At 36.5% G+C, this 27576-nt stretch overlaps 2 protein-coding genes across 2 annotated transcripts in view; one reads left to right on the forward strand and one right to left on the reverse strand.

The window, feature by feature from the left end:
- Positions 1–16267, forward strand: part of LOC102804359 (laminin subunit alpha-2-like) — a 100789-nt gene extending 84522 nt beyond the window's left edge. Inside the window, exons 42-52 of the mRNA XM_085507415.1 lie at positions 2232–2384; positions 3388–3542; positions 4065–4289; positions 5213–5467; positions 6128–6332; positions 8803–8973; positions 12156–12238; positions 12357–12448; positions 12688–12818; positions 14242–14473; positions 15137–16267. Of these exons, the coding sequence (XP_085363541.1) occupies positions 2232–2384; positions 3388–3542; positions 4065–4289; positions 5213–5467; positions 6128–6332; positions 8803–8973; positions 12156–12238; positions 12357–12448; positions 12688–12818; positions 14242–14473; positions 15137–15285 (1851 nt within the window). The 3' untranslated portion in view covers positions 15286–16267. The remainder of the gene's footprint in view (positions 1–2231; positions 2385–3387; positions 3543–4064; positions 4290–5212; positions 5468–6127; positions 6333–8802; positions 8974–12155; positions 12239–12356; positions 12449–12687; positions 12819–14241; positions 14474–15136) is intronic.
- A 1006-nt stretch (positions 16268–17273) lies between these two features.
- The window catches only part of LOC100375932 (thrombospondin type-1 domain-containing protein 4-like), a 53381-nt gene continuing 43078 nt past the window's right edge, over positions 17274–27576 (reverse strand). The window contains exons 8-12 of the mRNA XM_085507416.1: positions 25746–25916; positions 25152–25325; positions 21567–21749; positions 20383–20530; positions 17274–19848 (exon numbers count right to left, since the gene is read on the reverse strand). Coding sequence (XP_085363542.1) covers positions 19739–19848; positions 20383–20530; positions 21567–21749; positions 25152–25325; positions 25746–25916 — 786 coding nt within the window. The 3' untranslated portion in view covers positions 17274–19738. The remainder of the gene's footprint in view (positions 19849–20382; positions 20531–21566; positions 21750–25151; positions 25326–25745; positions 25917–27576) is intronic.

Below are 27576 nucleotides of genomic sequence, written 5' to 3' on the forward strand. Positions count from 1 at the left end.
CATCACGTCTGTGGCACACTCACCCAGGGTAGGGGTTAGCCTTTCCATCACGTCTGTGGCACACTCACTCAGGGTAGGGGTTAGCCTTCCCATCACGTCTGTGGCACACTCACCCAGGGTAGGGGTTAGCCTTCCCTTCACGTCTGTGGCACACTCACCCAGGGTAGAGGTTAACCTTCCCATCATGTCTGTGGCACACTCACCCAGGGTAGGGGTTAACCTTCCCATCATGTCTGTGGCACACTCACCCAGGGTAGAGGTTAGCCTTCCCATCACGTCTGCGGCACACTCACCCAAGGTAGAGGTTAGCCTTCCCATCACGTCTGCAACACACTCACCCAAGGTAGAGGTTAGCCTTCCCATCACGTCTGTGGCACACTCACCCAAGGTAGAGGTTAGCCTTCCCATCACGTCTGTGGCACACTCACCCAAGGTAGAGGTTAGCCTTCCCATCACGTCTGTTGCACACTCACCCAGGGTAGAGGTTAGCCTTCTCATCACGTTTGTGGCACACTCACCCACGGTAGGGGTTAACCTTCCCATCACGTCTGTGGCACACTCACCCAGGGTAGGGGTTAACCTTCCCATCACGTCTGTGGCACACTCACCCAGGGTAGGGGTTAACCTTCCCATCACGTCTGTGGCACACTCGCCCAGGGTAGAGGTTAGCCTTCCCATCACGTCTGTGGCACACTCACCCAGGGTAGGGGTTAGCCTTCCCATCACGTCTGTGGCACACTCACCCAGGGTAGGGGTTAACCTTCCCATCACGTCTGTGGCACACTCGCCCAGGGTAGAGGTTAGCCTTCCCATCACGTCTGTGGCACACTCGCCCAGGGTAGAGGTTAGCCTTCCTATCACGTCTGTGGCACACTCACCCACGGTAGGGGTTAGCCTTCCCTTCACGTCTGTGGCACTCTCACCCAAGGTAGAGGTTAGCCTTCCCATCACGTCTGTGGCACACTCACCCAGGGTAGAGGTTAGCCTTCCCATCACGTCTGTGGCACACTCACCCAGGGTAGAGGTTAGCCTTCCCATCACGTCTGTGGCACACTCACCCAAGGTAGAGGTTAGCCTTCCCATCACGTCTGTGGCACACTCACCTAGGGTAGGGGTTAGCCTTCCCATCACGTCTGTGGCACACTCACCCAAGGTAGAGATTAGCCTTCCCATCACGTCTGTGGCACACTCACCCAGGGTAGGGGTTAGCCTTCCCATCACGTCTGTGGCACACTCACCCAGGGTAGAGGTTAGCCTTCCCATCACGTCTGTGGCACACTCACCCAGGATTGAGGTTAGCCTTCCCATCACGTCTGTTGCACACTCACCCAGGGTAGGGGTTAGCCTTCCCATCAGGTCTGTGGCACACTCACCCAAGGTAGAGGTTAGCCTTCCCATCACGTCTGTGGCACACTCACCCAGGGTAGAGGTTAGCCTTCCCATCATGTCTGTGGCACACTCACCCAAGGTAGAGGTTAGCCTTCCCATCACGTCTGTGGCACACTCACCCAGGGTAGGGGTTAGCCTTCCCATCACGTCTGTGGCACACTCACCCAGGGTAGGGGTTAGCCTTCCCATCACGTCTGTGGCACACTCACCCAGGGTAGGGGTTAGCCTTCCCATCACGTCTGTTGCACACTCACCCAGGGTAGGGGTTAGCCTTCCCATCACGTCTGTGGCACACTCACCCAAGGTAGAGGTTAGCCTTCCCATCACGTCTGTTGCACACTCACCCAGGGTAGGGGTTAGCCTTCCCATCACGTCTGTGGCACACTCACCCAGGGTAGAGGTTAGCCTTCCCATCACGTCTGTGGCACACTCACCCAGGGTAGAGGTTAGCCTTCCCATCACGTCTGTGGCACACTCACCCAAGGTAGAGGTTAGCCTTCCCATCACGTCTGTTGCACACTCACCCAGGGTAGGGGTTAGCCTTCCCATCACGTCTGTGGCACACTCACCCAAGGTAGAGGTTAGCTTTCCCATCACGTCTGTGGCACACTCACCCAGGGTAGGGGTTAGCTTTCCCATCACGTCTGTGGCACACTCGCCCAGGGTAGGGGGTTGACCTCTTTGGTGTTCAGTCTAAGATTGAATTTGAACTTGGATCTTACCAATCAGGAGTCTGAAATCACTGAAATGGATTGTTGTCAAAAGTTCAAAGACATGTTTAAAAATGGTTCTGGAAACTAATTCTATGTATATCATATTCCATAATTGTGTTTTATTTGTAGGTGGATCCTGGCATTGGCTTTGACTTGACTTCTACAAGTTACACTTATGCTGCCTTAGATATTACGCCTATTACCGTTGAACAAATAGAATTTTTTTTCAAGACTACTGAACCAGATGGAATCCTAGTGTATAGTTATGACACAATAACCTATGTAAGTTTTCTTATATATATTTTTATTACCTCCGCTGTCGACTTCATTGAGCGGAGCTAATCATATTACTGATTGTTGTCATCCGTGTCAACCTTTTAGCTACGCTGTCATCATAGATAACAGAGTGGAGCTGTTCATATAGGTGAATGTCATTCATCAACAATTGTATTTTCAACTTCTTCTTGAAAACAGCCCTCTGTCAGATTTGTTCATTTCATGACAATAACTTCAATTCTCTATTTTTCCGGATATTTTTGTCATTTTTACTAAAAAATGATATTTTTAACTTCTTTTTGAAAACAGCCCAATTGCTTTAATACTTGGTATATAGGTATCTTTGGTGAACCTCTGACAGATTTGTTCATTTGATGATATCATCAATTCTATATTTGTTGCAAATATTTCTCTAATGATAAACTACCAACACGATTGTTTTGATATTTGATGACATCTTGTCTGATGAAGTTAAGTTGATATCATACATACAGGTACCTCATTTCGTGATGTTATCTCTAATTCTCTAACTTAGATGAATATTTTTGTAATTTTTGGTGATATTTTTGACTTCTTGTTGAAAACAGCAAGTCTGATTGCTTTGATATTTAACATATAGGAACTTCTCTGATTTATTCATTTCATGATATCTTAAATTCTCTAATTGAAAATCTGCATTGCTAACAGCAGCGCTGTCTCAGCTGAAATGCAGCTTGTTCTGAATTTGTTGTATATGAAACAGAAACTGATACCTTTGCACACTAATCTGTCTAGTACAGTTGTCGATTTTGTCCATCTTTGACGTCAAGGAATATGCATATAGTATTCATCCAACATCACAATTACATTGAATATACAGTTTATCAAATTTACGTTGATCAAAAAATAAAATAAATTCAAAATAAGATTTGGACAGGCTTGTGATCAATATCTTAATATTACAAATTCTAGTTTGTAAGAATTTAATGCAGAGCAATGCTTTACTAGTTTTACTATGTTTACTTTACAGAATCGTTTATTTTACATCACACTATACCATGGTAATATATTCATACAATACAATACTGGTACTGGTGATGGATTATCAGAACCATTACAGACTAGTAATCAATATCTTAACAACGGACAATGGCAACAAGTAAAAGTAGATTTCAGTGGATTAGCGTAAGTTAACATTTCCCTCTCAATCATTGTTAAACTTTCATATTGCGTAAATCAATATTTAAAATACTGTATTTGGTCTATAAGAAATAAAAATTTCTGTATGTATTGATAATTGTAATTATAATATCATTTACTGTTTGTTGTTTGTGTTTCATTTTTGTTACAATAAACTAACAGAAAAACTATTTCTAAGGATGAAATAAAGTTATTATTATTATTATTATTATTATTATAGTGTGATGATTGGTTTCAAAATTGCAATTGATCATAGCCAACTTTTAAACTTTTTAAAAACATTTCTTAAATAAAGCTGATTATACAACTACAAAATGTATACTAAATATATGTATGGCAGTGTTGTTGCCTTGACAACCTGACTGTACAATGTTTCTCTTAGACTAGTATGTCACATTATTCTGATTGAAAAGTTTTAAAGTAAGTTTCAACATGTTGACTGGAAGATGGAACATTCTGTTTCCATGGTGATTCCTCAATGTTAATATTCTGTTTTTGAACTTATAGAGCTACATTAAAAGTGAACAAGAATCCTATTATAGCAAGTAATCGTCAGATTTCTACATCTGGTATAAGTATATCCGGTGGCAGTAGCTATGTCTATCTTGGCGGTGTACCATCCACTATACCTGATATGATTGGTGGAGATTTTCCTGTCCGAGAGTCTTTACATGGTGATATAGACCAGTTCAAGGTCAATAGTGAGGACGCTGAGGAGAATAATTATGATCCGTGAGTATACATGTAGCTTTCACATCTTTCACACATGGTGGTATTTGTTATTTATATCCTCATATGAACTAGTTATGTAACTAAAACCATGACTTCCATGATAATATGAGGTTATTACAAGGATACCTCAAAGTATGCACGAAGACAGTACAGCGGGAGTATTAACTGACACGCAGCGGAGGCGGATGCAAAGGTGTACTGTCTGAGTTCATACTTTGAGGTTTCCTCATAATAACCTTAATATTATACATCTTTTCCTTCCAAGAATACATCATGGGAATGCTGAAATTCAAAAAGTTTAGAACAGAATCAGCGAACTTCTTTGTGTGGAGTCCGGTCAAACCCTGGTGACAGCCATATTTGTTTTTTTTAATTAGAGGACGCTTACGCGCATAATCATTCCATATTTGGAATTCGCAATTCCTTTTATGGTAGAATGAAAATACCCCGTATATTACCGCAAAACTACGGCACGTTGTAACTTATGGTGTTACGGTGACAGATGTATAATAATAGAATGTAGCTTTACATAAAAAGACAAATTTGCATTGGTTAGAAAAATTATTGTAGTTTATTATTAAATGTGAAATTTGCATCACGTTTACATCACATCTGGACATTTTGTCGTATTTTTATCACATGCAGTGAAGGGTCAGAAGGAAATAGAATCACATGACTGATGAAAAGTAGAATATGTGTCATCTGTATTTTTGCTTATTTTAATAAATGATTGAAAAATTAAAGCTGAGCACAAAATGTTATTCAAACTGATAATAGTAACTTTTTTTTCAGTTTCAATTGTGAAATTTATAAATATTCATAAAGATGAGGAGAATGCATTTGTTGTGCCAAGTCTTTATTTGTGAAAAAAAAATCTGATCAACTTAATGTACATAAAGCTAATGACTGTATTTCTTTCACAGGGAATACAATTTCAATGATGGCAATATAGTGGTTAGTTCATTAGGTTTAATTCTTAAAGATATAACACCAGCTGTGACTACACTACCACCATTACCTTATGTGACATTACCACCACCTACTGGTACTGCTGCACCTACTACCTGTAAAGATCCTGTACAAGTTGTAGAGTCCAATGATGGATACAGTCTAGGATCTAGTGGCAATAGTTTTCTGGCATTTACACATGATGATCTACAAGACTATTTAATTACAAGGTCAGTCATTGATAGTGCATTTCAAATTGTAACATAAGTGAGATATGTGTTATACGTATGTGTTTGATTTAATTTGGACTCATCTTCATCAATATAGAAACGAGAAGCATCTTATAATGTCAGTGCATTGAGCATATTTCAAGTTTGTAGTCAGCTGCAATGAAGTGCTATGCATAATAGGAGTATAGCATGCACTCAGAATGAGATGTCAAATAATATGCCCCTGTGTACTGACTTGACATGTAAAATATTCACAGTATTATAAATAAACTTTAGAGATAATTTTAATACTTAAAGGATGATGTTAAGTAAAGGTAATTTTAGAAAATTATCAAAACAAATTATTGATACACAGTCATTAAAATTTAAGAGGCGTCCCCTTCATGGTATCTTTGTGTTTTTATAAATGTTCCTGCTAAATCCATATTGCTTATTCTCACCTTATACATCAATAATATACCCGGTACATTTCTACTGTTCTATGTGTATTCAGTGTCTGAGCTAAATGGAAATACCATATTATCATTTTGATTTCATGAATATTTGAATTTATGCAAATCATGACTATATGGAGTTGCAGAGCTACTGTTTAAGCCACTGTGTGATTGCCACAAAATGCCACCATTTCTGTGTGTTAAAACATTGTCTTCACTTTCTTAGTTTTGTGTTAACACTTGAGTTCCGTGCAGTATCAAGTAATGGACTGATGTACTATGCAGCTGAGAGTTATCAGAATCCAATTAACTGGATGGCTTTAAGTATGATAGATGGCTATCTCTCATTCAGTATTGTAACCAGTTCACGTGAGCTTACTGGTATAAATGTACAAACAAAAATGAGATACGACACCGGTGAATGGACAGAGGTAAGTTACTGTCATCACCATTTTATTGTTTTGTACACCAAACCATCAACATTACCCAGTAGGTTGCTGACTATTTAGACTGTAACATGTATGGTAAATGTGCAGACTGTTACATATATGGTAAATGTGCAGACTAACATGCATAGTGAATGTGCAGACTAACATGTGGTAAATGTGCAGACTATGACATGTATGGTAAATGTGCAGACTAACATGCATAGTGAGTGTGCAGACTAACATGTGGTAAATGTGCAGACTGACATATGTGGTAAATGTGCAGAATGGGACATGTGTGGTAAATGTGCAGACTAACATGCATAGTGAATGTGCAGACTATGACATGTGTGGTAAATGTGCAGACTAACATGCATAGTGAATGTGTAGACTAACATGCATAGTGAATGTGCAGACTATGACGTGTATGGTAAATGTGCAGACTAACATGCATAGTGAGTGTGCAGACTAACATGTGGTAAATGTGCAGACTGACATATGTGGTAAATGTGCAGAATGGGACATGTGTGGTAAATGTGCAGACTAACATGCATAGTGAATGTGCAGACTATGACATGTGTGGTAAATGTGCAGACTAACATGTATAGTGAATGTGCAGACTATGACATGCATAGTGAATGTGCAGACTAACATGTGGTAAATGTGCAGACTGGGACATGTGTGGTAAATGTGCAGACTGACATGTATGGTGAATGTGCAGACTATGACATATGTGGTAAATGTGCAGAATGGGACATGTGTGGTGAATGTGCAGACTAATATGTATGGTGAATGTGCAGACTATGATATGTGTGGTGAATGTGCAGACTAATATGTATGGTGAATGTGCAAACTATGATATGTGTGGTGAATGTGCAGACTAACATGTACATGTATGGTGAATGTGCAGACTATGACATGTATGGTGAATGTGCAGACTATGACATGTATGGTAAATGTGTACACTGACATATGTGGTAAATGTGCAGACTGGGACATGTGTGGTAAATGTGCAGACTGGGACATGTGTGGTAAATGTGCAGACTGGGACATGTGTGGTAAATGTGCAGACTGGGACAAGTGTTGTAAATGTGCAGACTGACATATGTGGTAAATGTGCAGACTGGGACGTATGTGGCAAATGTGCAGACTGGGACATGTGTGGTAAATGTGCAGACTGACATGTGTAGTAAATGTGCAGACTGACATGTGTGGTAAATGTGCAGACTGGAACATGTGTGGTAAATGTGCAGACTGGGACATGTGTGGTGAATGTGCAGACTATGATATGTATGGTAAATGTGCAGACTGATGTGTGTGGTAAATGTGCAGACTGACATGTGGTAAATGTGCAGACTGACATATGTGGTAAATGTGCAGAATGGGACATGTGTGGTAAATGTGCAGACTAACATGCATAGTGAATGTGCAGACTGTGACATGTGTGGTAAATGTGTAGACTGACATGTGTGGTAAATGTGCAGACTGACGTGTGTGGTAAATGTGCAGACTGACATATGGGGTAAATGTGTAGACTGGGACATGTGTGGTAAATGTGCAGACTGACATGTGTGGTAAATGTGCAGACTGACGTGTGTGGTAAATGTGCAGACTGACATGTGTGGTAAATGTGCAGACTGGGACATGTGTGGTAAATGTGCAGACTGACATGTATGGTAAATGTGCAGACTGACGTGTGTAGTAAATGTGCAGACTGACATGTGTGGTAAATGTGCAGACTGACATGTGTGGTAAATGTGCAGACTGACGTGTGTGGTAAATGTGCAGACTGACATGTGGTAAATGTGCAGACTGACGTGTGTAGTAAATGTGCAGACTGACATGTGTGGTAAATGTGCAGACTGACATGTGTGGTAAATGTGCAGACTGACATGTGTGGTAAATGTGCAGACTGACGTGTGTGGTAAATGTGCAGACTGACATGTGGTAAATGTGCAGACTGACATATGTGGTAAATGTGCAGAATGGGACATGTGTGGTAAATGTGCAGACTGGAACATGTGTGGTAAATGTGCAGACTGGAACATGTGTGGTAAATGTGCAGACTGACATGTATGGTAAATGTGCAGACTGACGTGTGGTAAATGTGCAGACTGACATGTGTGGTAAATGTGCAGACTGACGTGTGGTAAATGTGCAGACTGACATGTAAGGTAAATGTGCAGACTGACATGTATGGTAAATGTGCAGACTGACGTGTGTAGTAAATGTGCAGACTGACATGTGTGGTAAATGTGCAGCCTGACATGTGTGGTAAATGTGCAGACTGACGTGTGTGGTAAATGTGCAGACTGACGTGTGTGGTAAATGTGCAGACTGACATGTGTGGTAAATGTGCAGACTGACATGTGTGGTAAATGTGCAGACTGACATGTATGGTAAATGTGCAGACTGGGACATGTTGGTTCGGTTTCATAATAGTTTATAATCATTTATTTCTATTCTGTCAATACAGGTTTTAGTATTGCGTATCAATGATTTTGTAGCTATTATGGTTCCTGACACACGAGATTACAAGAATAATAATCAGCAATCTAATGCAATTGAGTCAACCTTAGAAATCAATACACCGTTATATGTTGGTGGTGTGGACACAGCACTCATAGATAATACATTCCCATTAGATGTAAGTATTAAACATGTCATAGTTAATCTCTTCTGAGCTAATCTATCCAATATCCAATGTATGTGTAACTATTTTTATACTAAGTTTGAACGAAATCCACCCAGTTCTGAAAAATGTTTGATGACAAAAATATGATATTTTGTCATTTTTAGGAACTATTATCTGATTTATATTCTGTTGATACTAGATTAGTCTATTATTCCCATGTACTACAAATTAATTTATTAACAATTTACCTGCTCACGTGACCAGTGATTCACACCATCCCCCATCCCATCCCATCCTGTTTGTTTTTAGCTCCGCTGTCGACTTTGTCGAGCGGAGCTTATCATATGAGTGATTGTCCGTTGTCGTCGTCCGTGTCAATGTTTTACTTTTTCGACTTCTTCTTGAAAACTACAAGCCTGAATGCTTTGATACTTGGTGTATATGTACCTTGGGTAGACCTCTCTCAGATTTGTTCATTTCATGATGATATCTTTAATTCTCTAATTTTGGTGAATATTTTTGTCATTTTTGGTAAAAAGTGATATTTTCGACTTCTTGTTAAAAACCGCAAGTCCGATTGCTTTGATATTACATATATAGGTACTACATGTGGACCTCTCTCAGATTTGTTCATTTCGTGATGATATCTTCGATTCTTTAATTTTGGTGAATATTTTTGTAATTTTTGGTAAAAAGTGATATTTTCGACTTCTTGTTAAAAACTGTAAGTCCGATTGCTTTGATATTACATATATAGGTACTACATGTGGACCTTTCTCAGATTTGTTAGCTCCGCTGTCGACTTTGTCGAGCGGAGCTTATCATATGAGTGATTGTCCGTCGTCGTCGTCCGTCGTCGTCCGTCGTCCGTGTCAATGTTTTACTTTTTCGACTTCTTCTTGAAAACTACAAGCCTGAATGCTTTGATACTTGGTGTATATGTACCTTGGGTAGACCTCTCTCAGATTTGTTCATTTCATGATGATATCTTCAATTCTCTAATTTTGGTGAATATTTTTGTCATTTTTAGTAAAAAGTGATATTTTCGACTTCTTGTTGAAAACCGCAAGTGCAATTGCTTTGATATTACATATATAGGTACTACATGTGAACCTCTCTCAGATTTGTTCATTTTGTAATGATATCTTTAATTCTCTAATTTTGGTGAATATTTTTGTCATTTTTGGTAAAAAGTGATATTTTCGACTTCTTGTTGAAAACCGCAAGTCCAATTGCTTTGATATTTACATATATAGGTACTACATGTCGACCTCTCTCAGATTTGTTCATTTTGTAATGATATCTTCAATTCTCTAATTTTGGTGAATATTTTTGTAATTTTTGGTAAAAAGTGATATTTTCGACCTCTTGTTGAAAACCGCAAGTCCAATTGCTTTGATATTACATATATAGGTACTACATGTGGACCTCTCTCAGATTTGTTCATTTTGTAATGATATCTTTAATTCTCTAATTTTGGTGAATATTTTTGTAATTTTTGGTAAAAAGTGATATTTTCGACTTCTTGTTGAAAACCGCAAGTCCAATTGCTTTGATATTACATATATAGGTACTACATGTGGACCTCTCTCAGATTTGTTCATTTTGTAATGATATCTTTAATTCTCTAATTTCGGTGAATATTTTTGTAATTTTTGGTAAAAAGTGATATTTTCGACTTCTTGTTGAAAGCCGCAAGTCCAATTGCTTTGATATTACATATATAGGTACTACATGTGGACCTCTCTCAGATTTGTTCATTTTATGATGATATCTTTAATTCTCTAATTTTGATGAATATTTTTGTAATTTTTGGTAAAAAGTGATATTTTCGACTTCTTGTTGAAAACCGCAAGTCCAATTGCTTTGATATATTATACATATAGGTACTACATGTGGACCTCTCTCAGATTTGTTCATTTTCTAATGATATCTTCTGTTCTTTAATTGCCATGTGCATTGCTAACAGCGGAGCTATCTCAGCCGACAGGCTGCTTGTTCATTTTGTGATGATGTCTTCAATTCTCTAATTTTGGTAAATATTTTTGTAATTTTTGGTAAAAAGTGATATTTTCGACTTCTTGTTAAAAACCGCAAGTCCAATTGCTTTGATATTACATTTATAGGTACTACATGTGGACCTTACTCAGATTTGTTCATTTCGTGATGATATCTTCGATTCTTTAATTTTGGTGAATATTTTTGTAATTTTTGGTAAAAAGTGATATTTTCGACTTCTTGTTAAAAACTGTAAGTCCGATTGCTTTGATATTACATATATAGGTACTACATGTGGACCTCTCTCAGATTTGTTCATTTTGTGATGATATCTTCAATTCTCTAATTTTGGTGAATATTTTTGGTAAAAAGTGATATTTTCGACTTGTTAAAAACCAAAAGTTCAATTACTTTGATATTACATATATAGATACTACATGTAGACCTTTCTCAGATTTGTTTATTTCGTGATGATATCTTCAATTCTCTAATTTTGGTGAATATTTTTGTCATTTTTGGTAGAAAGTAATATTTTCGACTTCTTGTTAAAAACTGTAAGTCCTATTGCTTTGATACTATACATATTGTTCATTTTCTAATGATGTCTTCAGTTCTTTAATTGAAATGTGCATTGCTAACAGCGGAGCTATCTCAGCCGACAGGCTGCTTGTTTATCTCCGCTGTCGACTTTGTCGAGCGGAGCTTATCATATGAGTGATTGTCCGTCGTCCGTGTCAATGTTTTACTTTTTCGACTACATGTGGATCTCTCTCAGATTTGTTCATTTTGTAATGATATCTTTAATTCTCTAATTTTGGTGAATATTTTTGTCATTTTGGGTAAAAAGTGATATTTTTGACTTCTTGTTAAAAACCAAAAGTTCAATTGCTTTGATATTACATATATAGATACTACATGTAGACCTTTCTCAGATTTGTTCATTTCGTGATGATATCTTCAATTCTCTAATTTTGGTGAATATTTTTGTCATTTTTGGTAGAAAGTGATATTTTCGACTTCTTGTTAAAAACTGTAAGTCCGATTGCTTTGATACTATACATATTGTTCATTTTCTGATGATGTCTTCAATTCTTTAATTGAAATGTGCATTGTGAGTGGTTTTGGTTCAATTTTCATTTGTGGCAAGTTAGCTATTACATTGCTCACAACAGTACATGTTTATGATTTACTTACAGAGTACACTAGGGTTCAATGGTTGTGTTCGCAAAGTTGAGTTAAGTACTGATGTACCAGATATACCTATAAACTTTGATTTAAGGTAAATATAAATATTTGCACTTTCTACAATGACATATTTTGCAGTATATGAACAATTGGAAAGAAACTGAATGTTGCATCAAATTCATTCAAAAATGACTCATCTTTCTCTGTTATAGTACTCCAACTTCATCTGCTAATGTTGACGCATGTCTTCTAAATAAAGTGATAGATGGTGCCTCTATGGAGGGATTTGGATACATACAACAAGGTAATTTATTTGTAAAATCATTAGTTCTGTTCATGGATGCATATAATCATAAATTTTAGTTTACATGAATTAAAAAACATGAGGTCATTTTATTGTGTTTTTTAGTCACAATTACCTGGCTAGGTCAAAGGTCAACTATTTACATTGTATATGGTGTGTTGATACATGTACCACATGGCAGAATCTCAATTAGAAAAGGGATCTCTGAATTTATGCATGTATTTCATTTATATCAACAGAGAATAATTTTGCTGTGGGTGATATGATTGAAGTTAATATGGTGTTTAGGACTACAATAAATAATGCATTATTGCTGGCTATTGCAGATGATTTAGGTTATTTCTTTACTATTGACATCAGTGATGGCAAGGTAAGTACAATGTAATATAATGAACACATGTCTTGCTTGCTGTATGCCATCTAGATAACTTTTTTATTGCCATCATTTTTCTGTAGTTTACATTTGCTACATACATGTATGGACAGACATCATTTTTATATTGGACACAAAAAATCTAAGAACCTACATTTATATGTATAGAGCATTATCTACAAGTTGTGCTGGCCAATTCAGTATAAACTTAGAATATTGGTAACACCTGTTGGCATACTAAGGCACATCCATGATTTTTTTTGGGACTATTAATTTGGGTTCTTTCCGTCCGTCCGTCCATACGTCCGGAGCTATGTCTCGGATACCCATTGACAGATTTCATTCAAACTTTACATGAAGACAATAAATAACGTCTTACATATGCGCGTCAAGTTACTCTATGATCAGAGAAAAATGGCCGATTGGCGGCCATTTTGGATGTAAAATTTGCTATTTCTGATACCTAAACGTGTCCGGAGCTGTTTCTCGGAGATGACTGGACTGATTTGGATCAAAGTTGGTATGATGATCATACACATTGGGTTATAGGTGCACGTCATATTATTCCTGTGATTCAAACAAATATGGCCGACTGGTGGCTATTTTGTTTTTCATGGTACCCATGCTACTTTCTCATGAATGCAATGAACATTTCTCTTTAAATTTTGTACAAAGATAGTATACCAAGGGATACATTTGTTCCAACATTATTTTTGTGATTTGATTCAATATGGCTGGCCGACGCCCAAATTTCCTGTAAAATCGTTAAATTGTCATTTTTACATGTCCAAGGCTGTTTCTCAGAGATGACTGGGTCGATTTGGATCAAAGTTGGTATGATGATCATACGTATTGGGTTATAGCTGCATGTCATATTTTTCTGTGATTCAAACTAATATGGCTGACTGGTGGCCATTTTGTTTTTCATGATACCCATGCCTACTTTCCCATGAATGCAATGAACATTTCTGTTTAAATTTTGTACAAAGACAGTATACCAATAGATACATCATCATGAACATTATTTTTATAATTTGATTCAATATGACTGCCAAATGTTCAATTCTCGTGTAAAAGCACTAAATCATATATTTTTACAAATCCATCTCCTATTAATGGTTTCAATCTAATCTCAATGACTATGTCAGATCACAAAATTTTGGACGGGGACTTGTTCAGATTTGTTTCAAATTGAACGACTGGTGGCCATTTTGTTTGTCAAAAATATTTATTTTTGTTCACACTGTCCAATGACATCCAAACTTAGTTTACAGATGATTGTGTTCTAGCACATCAAGTTCAAGATAGTTGCCTGGTTACTGTTTTTTTTCTATGAAAATCTGCAATTTTCTTTCTGTTTTGCACATCTCAAACAGAGGGGGCTGTAACATTGTCAATGGTTTGTTTGGTTGTATTACAGGTTCGTGCTGTCGTAAGTCATGGTACTGGAAGCTCACCATATATTGTACGAACAACATCTGTTCAAAGTGAATACACTATATGTAACGATGAGGAACACCAGGTGATAGTATCAATGTCACAAACTGGTTTACAAATTACTCTGGATTCGTATCTGCCTGACAGTACACCATTTGATACTGGTACTAACTTCATATATACAAACAGTCCTGTCTTTGTTGGTGGTATGCCTGGTGAGTTGACACTTATTGAACCAATAGCTTGGTATAATGTAAAAAACTGTATTATCTGTTAAACTTATTTATCTTGAACATATGTAGTAAAATGAGCCATGAATTGGAATCAGGAAGTACGGTTACGCATGTCTAGTTTCTTTTTTAATTGTAATACCCAAAATTTCAGACATGCAACACTGTTTGAATTGTACTTTAAAATACGCTCAGCACAACAAGCCTAGGAAGTATGAAATGTTCATAGTTTGCTTGGACGCTGTGGCAATGTTATGAAATCTTATAACATGAATAAATTTTGCAAAAAAAAACTGATGAAAATTTGATTGCATCAATTGTTCGCTATCAATTTCTGACCCCAAAATCAAGTGCTACAAACACAGTTTATTTATTGCGCGGGGGGGGGGGGGGGAGGGGGGGGGGCTCAATATTTAAATTTAGAGTGAATTTGATGTAGTTTATGTGATAACTGCCATTCTTGCTTACTTAATTTTCACACAGTGTTGTGATGATTCTAGATTGTGTAGCATGTTTTCATGTTTTATTGTTATTTTTTCATGTATAAACATCTTCTAATTTTACCAATGTGAAAAAAGAGAATTCCCATTGACATATGATGATACCTTAGAGTCTCTGAACATTAATGTTTGTGTGTTTGTTCAATAGATTATGCAGCCACCTTGGTACTGGATGGTATAAACACCAAATCACTGAGAGGGTGTATTCAGACTTTAGTGATCAATGGCGATGTCAAGGATTTACGAGAACCAGAGTACAGTCAAGGTGTATCCAATGGATGCCCACTACCGTTGTAAATTCACAAAACGAGCTTTCAAACCCAATCTTCCATTACTCAATGCTTAATTCAACAGATAAATTCTGATGGACATCAAAAACCACTGCTGTATCATCTGAATATGTGCATATTTGCCACAGAAATAATATTTCATTTTGAGAAAGACCCAGGTTGTTAGACTGTCATGAACAGATGAAGCTTTACCATCATTTTGACAGTGTCTGTAATCATTAGCCTAGATTACCAATCATAGAATCATGATGTATATTAGAAAATACTGCTATTGTTGTTTCTTTCAATATAAGTCAATGATTTCAGTGGTTTCATAATATAATTAATCAGCATTTAGAGATCACAGTAATTACAAATTTTCACTGATTTGCTAAAATTGTTCAATTCATACAGGGAATTAGAAAAGTCCCCCTATGAATATTGTGAGGGAATTTCTTATTGGCACTATCAAATGTTATGAATACAATTTGCTTTATTTTATATCAATCTCACTAACCTAGATGCCACTTGATTCCTATTGTTTAATTGTTGTCTAGGTACATACCATGGCCAAGTTGTTTGTGCCCACTGTGAGTGGGTTACTGTTTATAATAATAGTTTTACACAATACTAGTTCATATTTGATTGCCATATCTATGCATGCTTTAAGCATTTTTAAAAGTAAAATAATTTGACTAACTTATTTATACCTTCCAACATGAATTTATTTAAAATTGGGGTTTTATGGTACAACACATTTTATTGCCAAATTTTTATAAAAATTATATAATTTATTTCCTTATTACTAAACAATATTGAAGTCTAGTTAATAAACTTGTCAACATTTCCCTTGATCACGCAACGACCAATTTCAATGATACTGTTCTGAACATAAAGTAAATAGAGGTTCCATTATTATGTGTAAACTTTCTATCAATGATTTTCATATTGATGCATTCCAACTGTTACGTGCAATATTTTTAATTAAATAAAGCTTTTCTATCTGACAATTTATTGAGTGATGACTTTGGAAATTGAAGCAATTTAGTCTTCCATGTTCACAAGAGGAACATATACCAGTCAATCACGATCAACTTGGATGAAGATTGTACATTTTCAGTTCTCTTTGTGCTCGTCATATTAAAGTGGAGGGGTTGGCGCAAGCGTGTCCTTGAAACTTGAGTTCCAAGTGGCGTATACAACAGATTGTTTATTTACATCAAAACACGTGTTCCGTGTAGTAGTAATATGGCCAAAAATAAAAACAGCCATTATTCGGCCATCTTTGATCTGATTATGAAACACACTGATATGTATGATGTTTGTGCCAAATACAAATGAAAATGGTACATAAATTGTGGAAATATAGTAGTAAGGCCAAAAAGTCAGATGGCTGTCATTCGGCCATCCTTGATCAGATTTTGAAACAAATTGTCATGGACATGCATCCTAACATGTATAAAGTACATGTATGTGCCAAATTTGAATAAAAACTGACAGAGCACATCCAAGATACCGCATAAAAGAACAAGATGCCTGCCAGTCGACCATTTTTGATCCAATTGCGAAATTAATCGTTATGGACATGTATCCTAACATGTATAATCTATGTACCAAGTTTGAATGAAAAATGACAAAACATGTCCAAAATACAACATTTTCAAAAAACAAGATGGCTGCCAGTCTGCCATTTTGAATCGAACCGCTAAACCACTGCATGTGCATATGTCCCACATAAAGTACTTGGCAAAGAATGAACGGAATCGGTCCGAGGGATTCTGAGATATGACAGATGGACGCACGCACGCACGGAGACCAAATTATAAGTCCCCGTTTTCAGACTTCTTCCAAACGGGGACTAATAATTTTCTGATAATTTGTAGGCATATACAAATACAAAAATTCAAGCAAACTTTGAAAATGCAATTTTGCCTAGTTGTAATTTAACACAACTGGTTGGATGAGGGTGTTGAAAACATGAAGATTGAACCCTGAAAGAATCATCTGGTAGCATCATGCAATGAAAACACATTAATAAATTTATTTGCATAGTTCAGAAGTAATAGTACAACAAAACATTCACAATACACATCTAAATTTGAAATGATTTTGACATGCATACTTTCTTATACCAAACAAAAATAATATTGATATATATACAGCTGGGTAAAGTAGATAAATTAGCAGAAAGATAACTAACTCCACTGCCATTAGATTTGCATGTTTTGATTTACAAGATGGTGAAATGTATTTGAAAGTGCAATAACATGGCAGTAGACCATCTAAAAATGAGGAAAGGCAAATCCACTAAACAGCAGTTCCATTTTTTTAAATTGAGAGGATGGGATGTCCCTCTTAGCCTGAACAAGACCGACTTTGTAATGTAATGTAACAAGTACATGTACAATTGTAAATGTAATTCAGGTATCTGTTCAAGTAAAATACAGCACAATTCATGAAATACTAGTATATCCAATGCTAAATATTTCTAATACAGAGTTATAAATACTACTAACAGAATACAAGTTTGAGCATAAATCATTGAGCATAAATTTAATGAAGATAGATATACTTTAAGACTGAAACACAATTTACCCGATATAATCAAAGTTGCATACAATGCGATTATAATAAGCTACTTATTTTTTTATTTATTTGTAGTTTAGGTAAATCATGATAGTTTATAAACAATACAAGCTTGTACAATACATGGGATTTTGAGGATTACACTGTGAATGTAATTGTAATCTATATAAACCAATCCTGAAAAACATTTTCCAATTGTGCATACAAATTCCTCCTGTATATTTGTTGATTCAAAGAGTGCAAAGCCACTCATCTGTTTTAATCAAATCTGCCCAAGCATGCCAAAAAACATTTTGTGATTTCAGTTATTTTTGGACAAAAAAAAGGGCCACCAGTTGGTCAAAGGTCAATGAAATGAATAACAAACAACACATGTTGCATACAAACAATCTTTCACGGTGAGGACTTTCGTTACATCTTTAAAAAAATCAATTGTTAACGTAGACAAATTTGTTTTGCCCGGACAAGCTAGAAACAACTTGATAGTAAAATGATTGTATTTGCATGATTTTTTAACCTAGAAACAACCATATTCATTATTGGTTCAGGTTGAGTCAACTGAAAGAAAACTGGCTATTTGAGGTAGATAAAGTACCACTGATGAATATTGAAATAACATCAAACATGAACACTACAATTTGTTTTAAGATGATTATTTGTTGAATAAGTGACAGCAAAAATGTCATTGTTCAAAATAGGAAGAACAAAGAAGTTGAAAAAATAGTTTGTACTTTGTTTCTTTTTACAAGAATTGATAAAAGTAATACATGTCTTTTATTACATATCCATGTTTTCTAATCAGACACTGGATAACTGTATACAACAAAAGATTGTTACAAAACAAATGGGAACTCATTCATCTGTGTTATTTCAGAAATATTGTTTCATAATATTTATAGCAACTTGTACTGCATCTTGAGACAGTGCTAAATTATATGAGTTAATTACTATTATAATACTGTAAGCAAAATATCAGTTAAATACGCTGACAGATTTTAAGATATATGATACTAAAAAAATACTTCAGTATAGAACAGCTATTGCATAACCTGCAGAGTGTTAGATTTCAGATTCACATCATGCTTGACAGCGCTAAAACCTGGCATCAAATGTTGACATATTTAGTATTTGAAAGTGCACTATTATCATTTTTGTTTATCAGAAAATATCATAGCAAGACCTTGGACAAAATGTAAAAATGGAATTTCTTATTTCTTTGTGCAGTTCATACATACATGTATACTGGGCATAATAAACCACAGATTACAAGTGTCATATGCTGAATCATTTTGCTAATAGAAACAACAGTACAACTGTAAAATACTTTTATTTTACCAAGAATTAATTTCCGCTGAAAGGACTTTCTGGGTGTTTTGTATGGAATTTATTTTCACTGTTTATTGATGAGTTAAATATAAAATATAGGATAAATAAAATATTCACTGGACCTTATTTTTACTCTTCCCTTCAGCCAAGAAACGTGTGATTGCGAAATAAATCGTCACGGACATGTATCCTAACATGTATAATCTATGTACCAAGTTTGAATGACAACTGACAAAGCATGCATGTCCAAAATACAACATTTACATTTGCGATTGTCTGAAATTGACTGAAATCAGGGCTATTTGTATTAATAATTCCTATAAAATATGTGTATTTTCCCTTTTTTCCAATCAATTTCTAACATGTTTTGTCACTTGTCTCTACTATATAACATTTTTTGTTTCACTTCTTGTGATTATGTAAATTATTCCATTGACACAAAGCAAACTGGAGACTGATGCCAAGGTAATGCAACTGAATCAAATATATGACAATGCTGTATACTATACACTATATAAATATATACAATGTCAAATTTCAGCTGCTGGGTCTTGGTTTATCTCTGTCTATCACCTTCCATAGCAAGAGAAACAACATTCCTTCTTATAATAGGAATATTGACAGAGTCTGGCTTGTGATACAATGTTACAGTTGTAAAACTTGTCTTTACATGCTCCATCTAAGAGAGATGAAAATTATATTAGCAACATAGACATGCTTCAGTGGCCACAATATACAAGCCCTTTGTTATTTATGTTTGTATCATGGTAATACATTAAATGTAACCTTAACATCAGTCTATTTATTTTCTACATTCTAAGTTACCCTGGGAATCAATTAGTAATAAACTATAACGACAGTAATGATCATACAACACTAAGAATAACGTTTAAAAATCAACTGTTTAGAAAAAGTTATGTACTTTATTATACACATGTAGATATGAATAATACTGTGATATTAATTCAACAGAAAATTAATGCATGTACAAATTAAATTAAATCAAATCAACCCAATTTAGCAAAATAAAGAGCAAATAATTTCCAAAAGTAGTAAATAATAAAAAGTACCATGTATGGCATATAATAATCAAACCATAAGTCTCAAAAACTACAATGTGCTTGATCTAATTTCACCACTGGAGGGTAATCATTGAACCCCTTGATGATTAAATACATTTTTTGTGAGGCACAAAAACTGTATTTCAACTTACCAGGTAATCTTGTAGGACATGGCATAATATTACAACTTTCTCTGGTTGAAGGTTTATTATCATCACTACAATATTGAGTATGATGGCCTTCCTCATCCAGACATTTTATCTCTCTGCTTCTACTGCCGCCATCACACGTTTTTGTACACTGTAAAAAAAATGTAAGGTAACAAAGGGAGTCATCGATCAGTAAAACTGGCACATGGGAAACGCATTTGATTTGATGAGAAGAAAATTAAAAAAAAATTGTTATTATTGCAATTATGTGGCGCATGTGGCTACAATTTTGCCTACAAAACACATATGCTAAATTAAACTGGCCATGCTGTCAACAATTGTCAAATATCAAAACAATACAAAACATATCATTATAATATTCACTACATAGAATAGAACTTTCTATTGACAAACACTATCTACAGCTTTGTCACATGGATGACCTGAAAAAAATTATCTTATACTCCAATATATGGACACATCTCTGCATCCACTATGTGAACAATAACAAATTGTGAAGACACAAAAGACGAAAAAGCAACGCAATACACAAACCAGAATTAGACATGAATAAAGGTAAACCATTGTATACACTCCAAAAAAAACAGGCTTTATAAAAAAACAGAAATGTAGACATACATGTAGGTAGATAAATAAATAGGCAAACTGAACTATATGGATTTACACTTTTCAAAATTTCACGGAAAAGGAACATTTGTTTTTGTTTTGTTTTGAAAGGGGGAGGGTCAGTGCTACTTAGGAGTGACTTGCATTACCTGTGCAACAACTTTACTAATCGACAGCTTCTAAATTGGACTGGTACAGAGATGACATTCACTAAACAAACTAATTTGTAAATACATGTTTCTATATTATTCAAATACGACACACAAGGAAATTTGTTTGATTAATAGGGTCTGGTAGATGTAGATATTTATTCCTTAGATTTCAAATTCCATGCGAGTATTCAAAAGATGTTATAATCATTATGTGATAAATTACTTGTCACATGTGACAATTTCAAACAAAACATCACAGGTATGATGACAGAAATAAACTCAATGGTTTACATTTATTCTATGAAGATATTCACAATATATCATACAAATAATATTATTCAAAGACAAGAGATATTACAATTTATGAAGTCACAAAAAGCCGAATATTTTCCAATATTGAAATTTTACCTCAGTCCATTGTGTCTTATACCATTGTGCCTGGCAAGGTTTAAGATTACAGAATTGTGTAGTAGATGGTTTATCTGATGTCTGACATGCACCCGAAGACACCACATGATAGTTATCAGCATTCCTCATATTAACACACAACACAGTACGACTCTGTTTGCCATCACCACATTCTGAGGAACACTAAAACAGAAGAGAAAAAAACTTAATTAGATTATACTGCCCTCTGACGTCTATAAGGCATTGTCTTTTGTTTTTATCCTTTCAACAATACATAAAAGATGACAAGAAATTATTTTTACATTTGCTGATACCCTTGAGATACATCTTAAATTATTGCCATTCATTTTGACAATATTTTGGCAGAAATCATTTACTGCCCTTAATGATGTTACAGGAAATCTCTTGTTTTTTATTTCTATGCTAATATAGTGCTACTGATTCAATTTCATGTAATTTCAGCCTCATCACATGGCAGTTAGTACTCAGCCTCATCACATGGCAGCTAACTAAGTACTCAGCCTCATCACATGGCAGCTAACTAAGTACTCAGTCTCATCACATGGCAGCTAACTAAGTACTCAGCCTCATCACATGACAGCTAACTAAGTACTCAGCCTCATCACATGACAGCTAACAAAGTACTCAGTCTCATCACATGGCAGCTAACTAAGTACTCAGTCTCATCACATGGCAGCTAACGAAGTACTCAGTCTCATCACATGACAGTTAACTAAGTACTCAACCTCATCACATGGCAGCTAACTAAGTACTCAGCCTCATCACATGACAGCTAACAAAGTACTCAGTCTCATCACATGGCAGCTAACTAAGTACTCAGCCTCATCACATGGCAGCTAACTAAGTAATCAGACTCATCACATGGCAGCTAACTAAGTACTCAGTCTCATCACATGGCAGCTAACTAAGTACTCAGTCTCATCACATGACAGTTAACTAAGTACTCAACCTCATCACATGACAGTTAACTTAGTACTCAGCCTCATCACATGGCAGCTAACTAAGTACTCAGTCTCATCACATGACAGTTAACTTAGTACTCAGCCTCATCACATGGCAGCTAACTAAGTACTCTGCCTCATCACATGGCAGTTAACTAAGTACTCAACCTCATCACATGGCAGCTAACTAAGTACTCAGTCTCATCACATGGCAGCTAACTAAGTACTCAGTCTCATCACATGGCAGCTAACTAAGTACTCAGCCTCATCATATGGCAGCTAACTAAGTAATCAGACTCATCACATGGCAGCTAACTAAGTACTCAGCCTCATCACATGGCAGCTAACTAAGTACTCAGCCTCATCACATGACAGCTAACTAAGTAATCAGACTCATCACATGACAGTTAACTAAGTACTCAGTCTCATCACATGGCAGCTAACTAAGTACTCAGCCTCATCACATGGCAGCTAACTAAGTACTCAGCCTCATCATATGGCAGTTAACTAAGTACTCAGTCTCATCATATGGCAGTTAACTAAGTACTCAGCCTCATCACATGACAGCTAACAAAGTACTCAGTCTCATCACATGGCAGCTAACTAAGTACTCAGACTCATCACATGGCAGCTAACTAAGTACTCAGCCTCATCATATGGCAGTTAACTAAGTACTCAGCCTCATCACATGACAGCTAACAAAGTACTCAGCCTCATCATATGGCAGCTAACTAAGTAATCAGCCTCATCACATGGCAGCTAACAAAGTACTCAGCCTCATCACATGACAGCGAACTAAGTACTCAGTTTCATCACATGGCAGTTAACTAAGTACTCAGTCTCATTACATGGCAGCTAACAAAGTACTCTGCCTCATCACATGGCAGCTAACTAAGTACTCAGCCTCATCACATGACAGCGAACTAAGTACTCAGTCTCATCACATGACAACTAACTAAGTACTCAGTCTCATCACATGGCAGCTAACTAAGTACTCAGCCTCATCACATGGCAGCTAACTAAGTACTCAGCCTCATCACATGGCAGCTAACAAAGTACTCAGCCTCATCACATGACAGCGAACTAAGTACTCAGTCTCATCACATGGCAGTTAACTAAGTACTCAGTCTCATCACATGGCAGCTAACTAAGTACTCAGTCTCACCACATGACAGCGAACTAAGTACTCAGTCTCATCACATGGCAGCTAACTAAGTACTCAGTCTCACCACATGACAGCGAACTAAGTACTCAGCCTCATCACATGGCAGCGAACTAAGTACTCAGCCTCATCACATGGCAGCTAACTAAGTACTCAGCCTCATCACATGGCAGCTAACTAAGTACTCAGTCTCACCACATGACAGCTAACTAAGTACTCAGTCTCATCACATGGCAGCTAACTAAGTACTCAGTCTCACCACATGACAGCGAACTAAGTACTCAGCCTCATCACATGGCAGCGAACTAAGTACTCTGCCTCATCACATGGCAGCTAACTAAGTACTCAGCCTCATCACATGACAGCGAACTAAGTACTCAGTCTCATCACATGACAACTAACTAAGTACTCAGTCTCATCACATGGCAGCTAACTAAGTACTCAGCCTCATCACATGGCAGCTAACTAAGTACTCAGCCTCATCACATGGCAGCTAACAAAGTACTCAGCCTCATCACATGACAGCGAACTAAGTACTCAGTCTCATCACATGGCAGTTAACTAAGTACTCAGTCTCATCACATGGCAGCTAACTAAGTACTCAGTCTCACCACATGACAGCGAACTAAGTACTCAGTCTCATCACATGGCAGCTAACTAAGTACTCAGTCTCACCACATGACAGCGAACTAAGTACTCAGCCTCATCACATGGCAGCGAACTAAGTACTCAGCCTCATCACATGGCAGCTAACTAAGTACTCAGCCTCATCACATGGCAGCTAACTAAGTACTCAGTCTCACCACATGACAGCTAACTAAGTACTCAGTCTCATCACATGGCAGCTAACTAAGTACTCAGTCTCACCACATGACAGCGAACTAAGTACTCAGCCTCATCACATGGCAGCGAACTAAGTACTCAGCCTCATCACATGGCAGCTAACTAAGTACTCAGTCTCACCACATGACAGCGAACTAAGTACTCAGCCTCATCACATGGCAGCGAACTAAGTACGCAGCCTCATCACATGGCAGCTAACTAAGTACTCAGTCTCACCACATGACAGCTAACTAAGTACTCAGACTCATCACATGACAGCGAACTAAGTACTCAGTCTCATCACATGGCAGCTAACTAAGTACTCAGCCTCATCACATGGCAACTAACTAAGTACTCAGACTCACCACATGACAGCTAACTAAGTACTCAGACTCACCACATGACAGCTAACTAAGTACTCAACCTCACCACATGACAGCTAACTAAGTACTCAGACTCATCACATGGCAGCTAACTAAGTACTCAGTCTCACCACATGACAGCTAACTGGATTAAATTACATATCATGATTTTCATTTCTAACTAATAAGGCATTGTTCATAAATTATACAGATTTGATTACATTTTTATCTGCATTTTGCAATAAATTGAATGAATTTTTTGAACTCTTGATCTTACCTGACTCCATGGCGAGGCAAACCACTGTGCAGTACATGCACCATTGTGACATGGTCTGGTGTGTTTGGGTTCATCATTTGAAAAACACTCAGTTCTAGCAACAGCATCCTCTTCACCATGCCCAGCACAGAATACATGTCTAGTTAGTACTCCAGGACCACACTGTTCAGAACACTGAAGATAAAATTAAAGAACACAGGTATATCAGAATTGGTGTCCCAGCACGCATACCAACTTCAGATGCACACTAGCACATCATGATGTTCCTTTGCTTATATTTCAGAGCATATCTCCTCAAATATACAATTGAGATCATACAAATCAAAAATATATCAAAGTTTGAAGGTATCCTCGGGGGCGGAGCTACGTCACAGACGTTCCACGTTGCTAAGACGCGCACCACTGTACATGCATTTCTATGGGCTCTGAGCGCGCTGCTGTGGAATGCCGGTCGAGCCGGTGCACTATCACAGCAAAGAGTGTTAACAGATACAACTTGAAGGTGAAACTATCACTTCAATACAACTCTTCTATAAGTAGCTCCCTCTAGTGACGAAAAGGTACTGTGGTGTGGATAAATTGGTATAAACTTACCAAATCTGACCATTCAGAGAAGTACCAATCCTTGGCACATGATCTCATTTCACAGCCTTCTGTATCAGCTGGTTTAGCCATGTGTATGCAGAGTCTGTCTTCTACTACACCACTTGGATCTTCGCATGTCACTTTTCTTGTACGGACACCATGTCCACACACTACAGAACACTGAATACAATCATTTTTATTTCATTTAACAGAGTTTTATTAAATATCAAAATACCATGTACATACTATTGAATTTTAGAAAAGATACGTTTTCAATGGTCGGTCAGTGGTACATTTTACCTGGTTATCAAGAAAATAACAAGCCAGTACTAGAGGACAATGTAAAAATATTGAATGTTTCTTCATATTTGTATAATTCACCGATGCTCTATGAGAAATTCAAGCATCTGGACTTGTTTGCATGTATTCACATAAACAATACATTTGATTTCATTCTTACAGCCGTTCTGAGAATTATTCAGATTGGAATAGACCCAAGTGTTTAGCAAGTTCCAAGATATATTGCTAACTGACTGTGCGAATAATTCTTAGAACAGCTGTAAGCTTCACATTATCACATGATAATAACAATCTCTATTTGCAAGTAAATTCATTCACCAACAAAGAAAGATTAGAAAGAACTCCTATGTACTGAGTGTATAGAAGGCATATTAGAAATTAATTCAAAATTTAAGATAAGCCTTTCAAAGATTATTTATGTTTATAATACATGCAGAAAATAAATTTGATTATACATATGTGGTTTGCAGTCTAATTTATCTGCGGCACCTTTACCACAAATTCAATTTAAATCAAATTTTTTGAGATATTAGAAATAATTAGATAATCAATATGTATGCTTTTTCAAAAATAAACTAATCTTGTCTATGGATTACCCAGAGCATCTATGAAACAGATTTCAATGAAATGTGATGACTATGCAAATTAGGTAATTAGCTACTCGAATTTCAATCCAAAACAGTGTTCCCAAGAACTTACATAGCAAGTCTTATTGAAATGCAATAACTGGTTTTTGAGATATAGGTAGAATAATTATGCAAATTAAGTTATTATTATGCATAAATTTCAACCTAAAACTAATTAGATCTGTGCATTGTTCTGAGACAATTATGTTCCAAGTTAAAATATAATGTAATGATTAAAAAAAAAAAACGGTGCAAAGCTGAAAAGTAAGTTATTATGCAAATCAGGTAATTATTGTGGATGTATATAAACCCAAAACTAATTAGATCGTCACATTGTCTTAAGAGTATAAATGTACCAAGATTCATTGAAATAAGTATGTGAGTTATTTATGAAAAATACTGAAATTAGACTGATTATTATGCCAATCAGGTAATTAATATGCACAGTTTTTAATGTAAAAGGTCTGCGTAATGTACCAAATTCCTTTGAAGTGTGATTAGAACTTAAGATATTGATGGGAAAAGCTGAACAATTATGCAAATTATGTAATTAACCTAAAACAATTCAGGTCTATGCATTGTGATAATAACATTAATGAATCCCCCCAACAGCGTCATATCAAATTCATAGATGGGCCTAGATGGGATGTGCTTTTAGCTTGGTCTCACACATTATCCTGATATAGACCTTAACCAGTATGGCATTGTGGGAGATTCAGAACTGACTATAGCAGATCTCACGTATAGTACATCACCCACATTGTACACAATGTTGTGAGACAAACTTTTTACATCACCCACACTGTAAATATTTTTTTGGAACAAACTGTTTACGTCACCCATTCTGTACACAAATGTTGTGTGACGAATTGTTTACATCACCCATTTTGTACACAAATGTTGTGTGACGAATT

The sequence above is a fragment of the Saccoglossus kowalevskii genome, chromosome 13 (assembly GCF_978046115.1).
Source record: "Saccoglossus kowalevskii chromosome 13, keSacKowa6.1, whole genome shotgun sequence".
Classification (NCBI taxonomy): domain Eukaryota; kingdom Metazoa; phylum Hemichordata; class Enteropneusta; family Harrimaniidae; genus Saccoglossus; species Saccoglossus kowalevskii.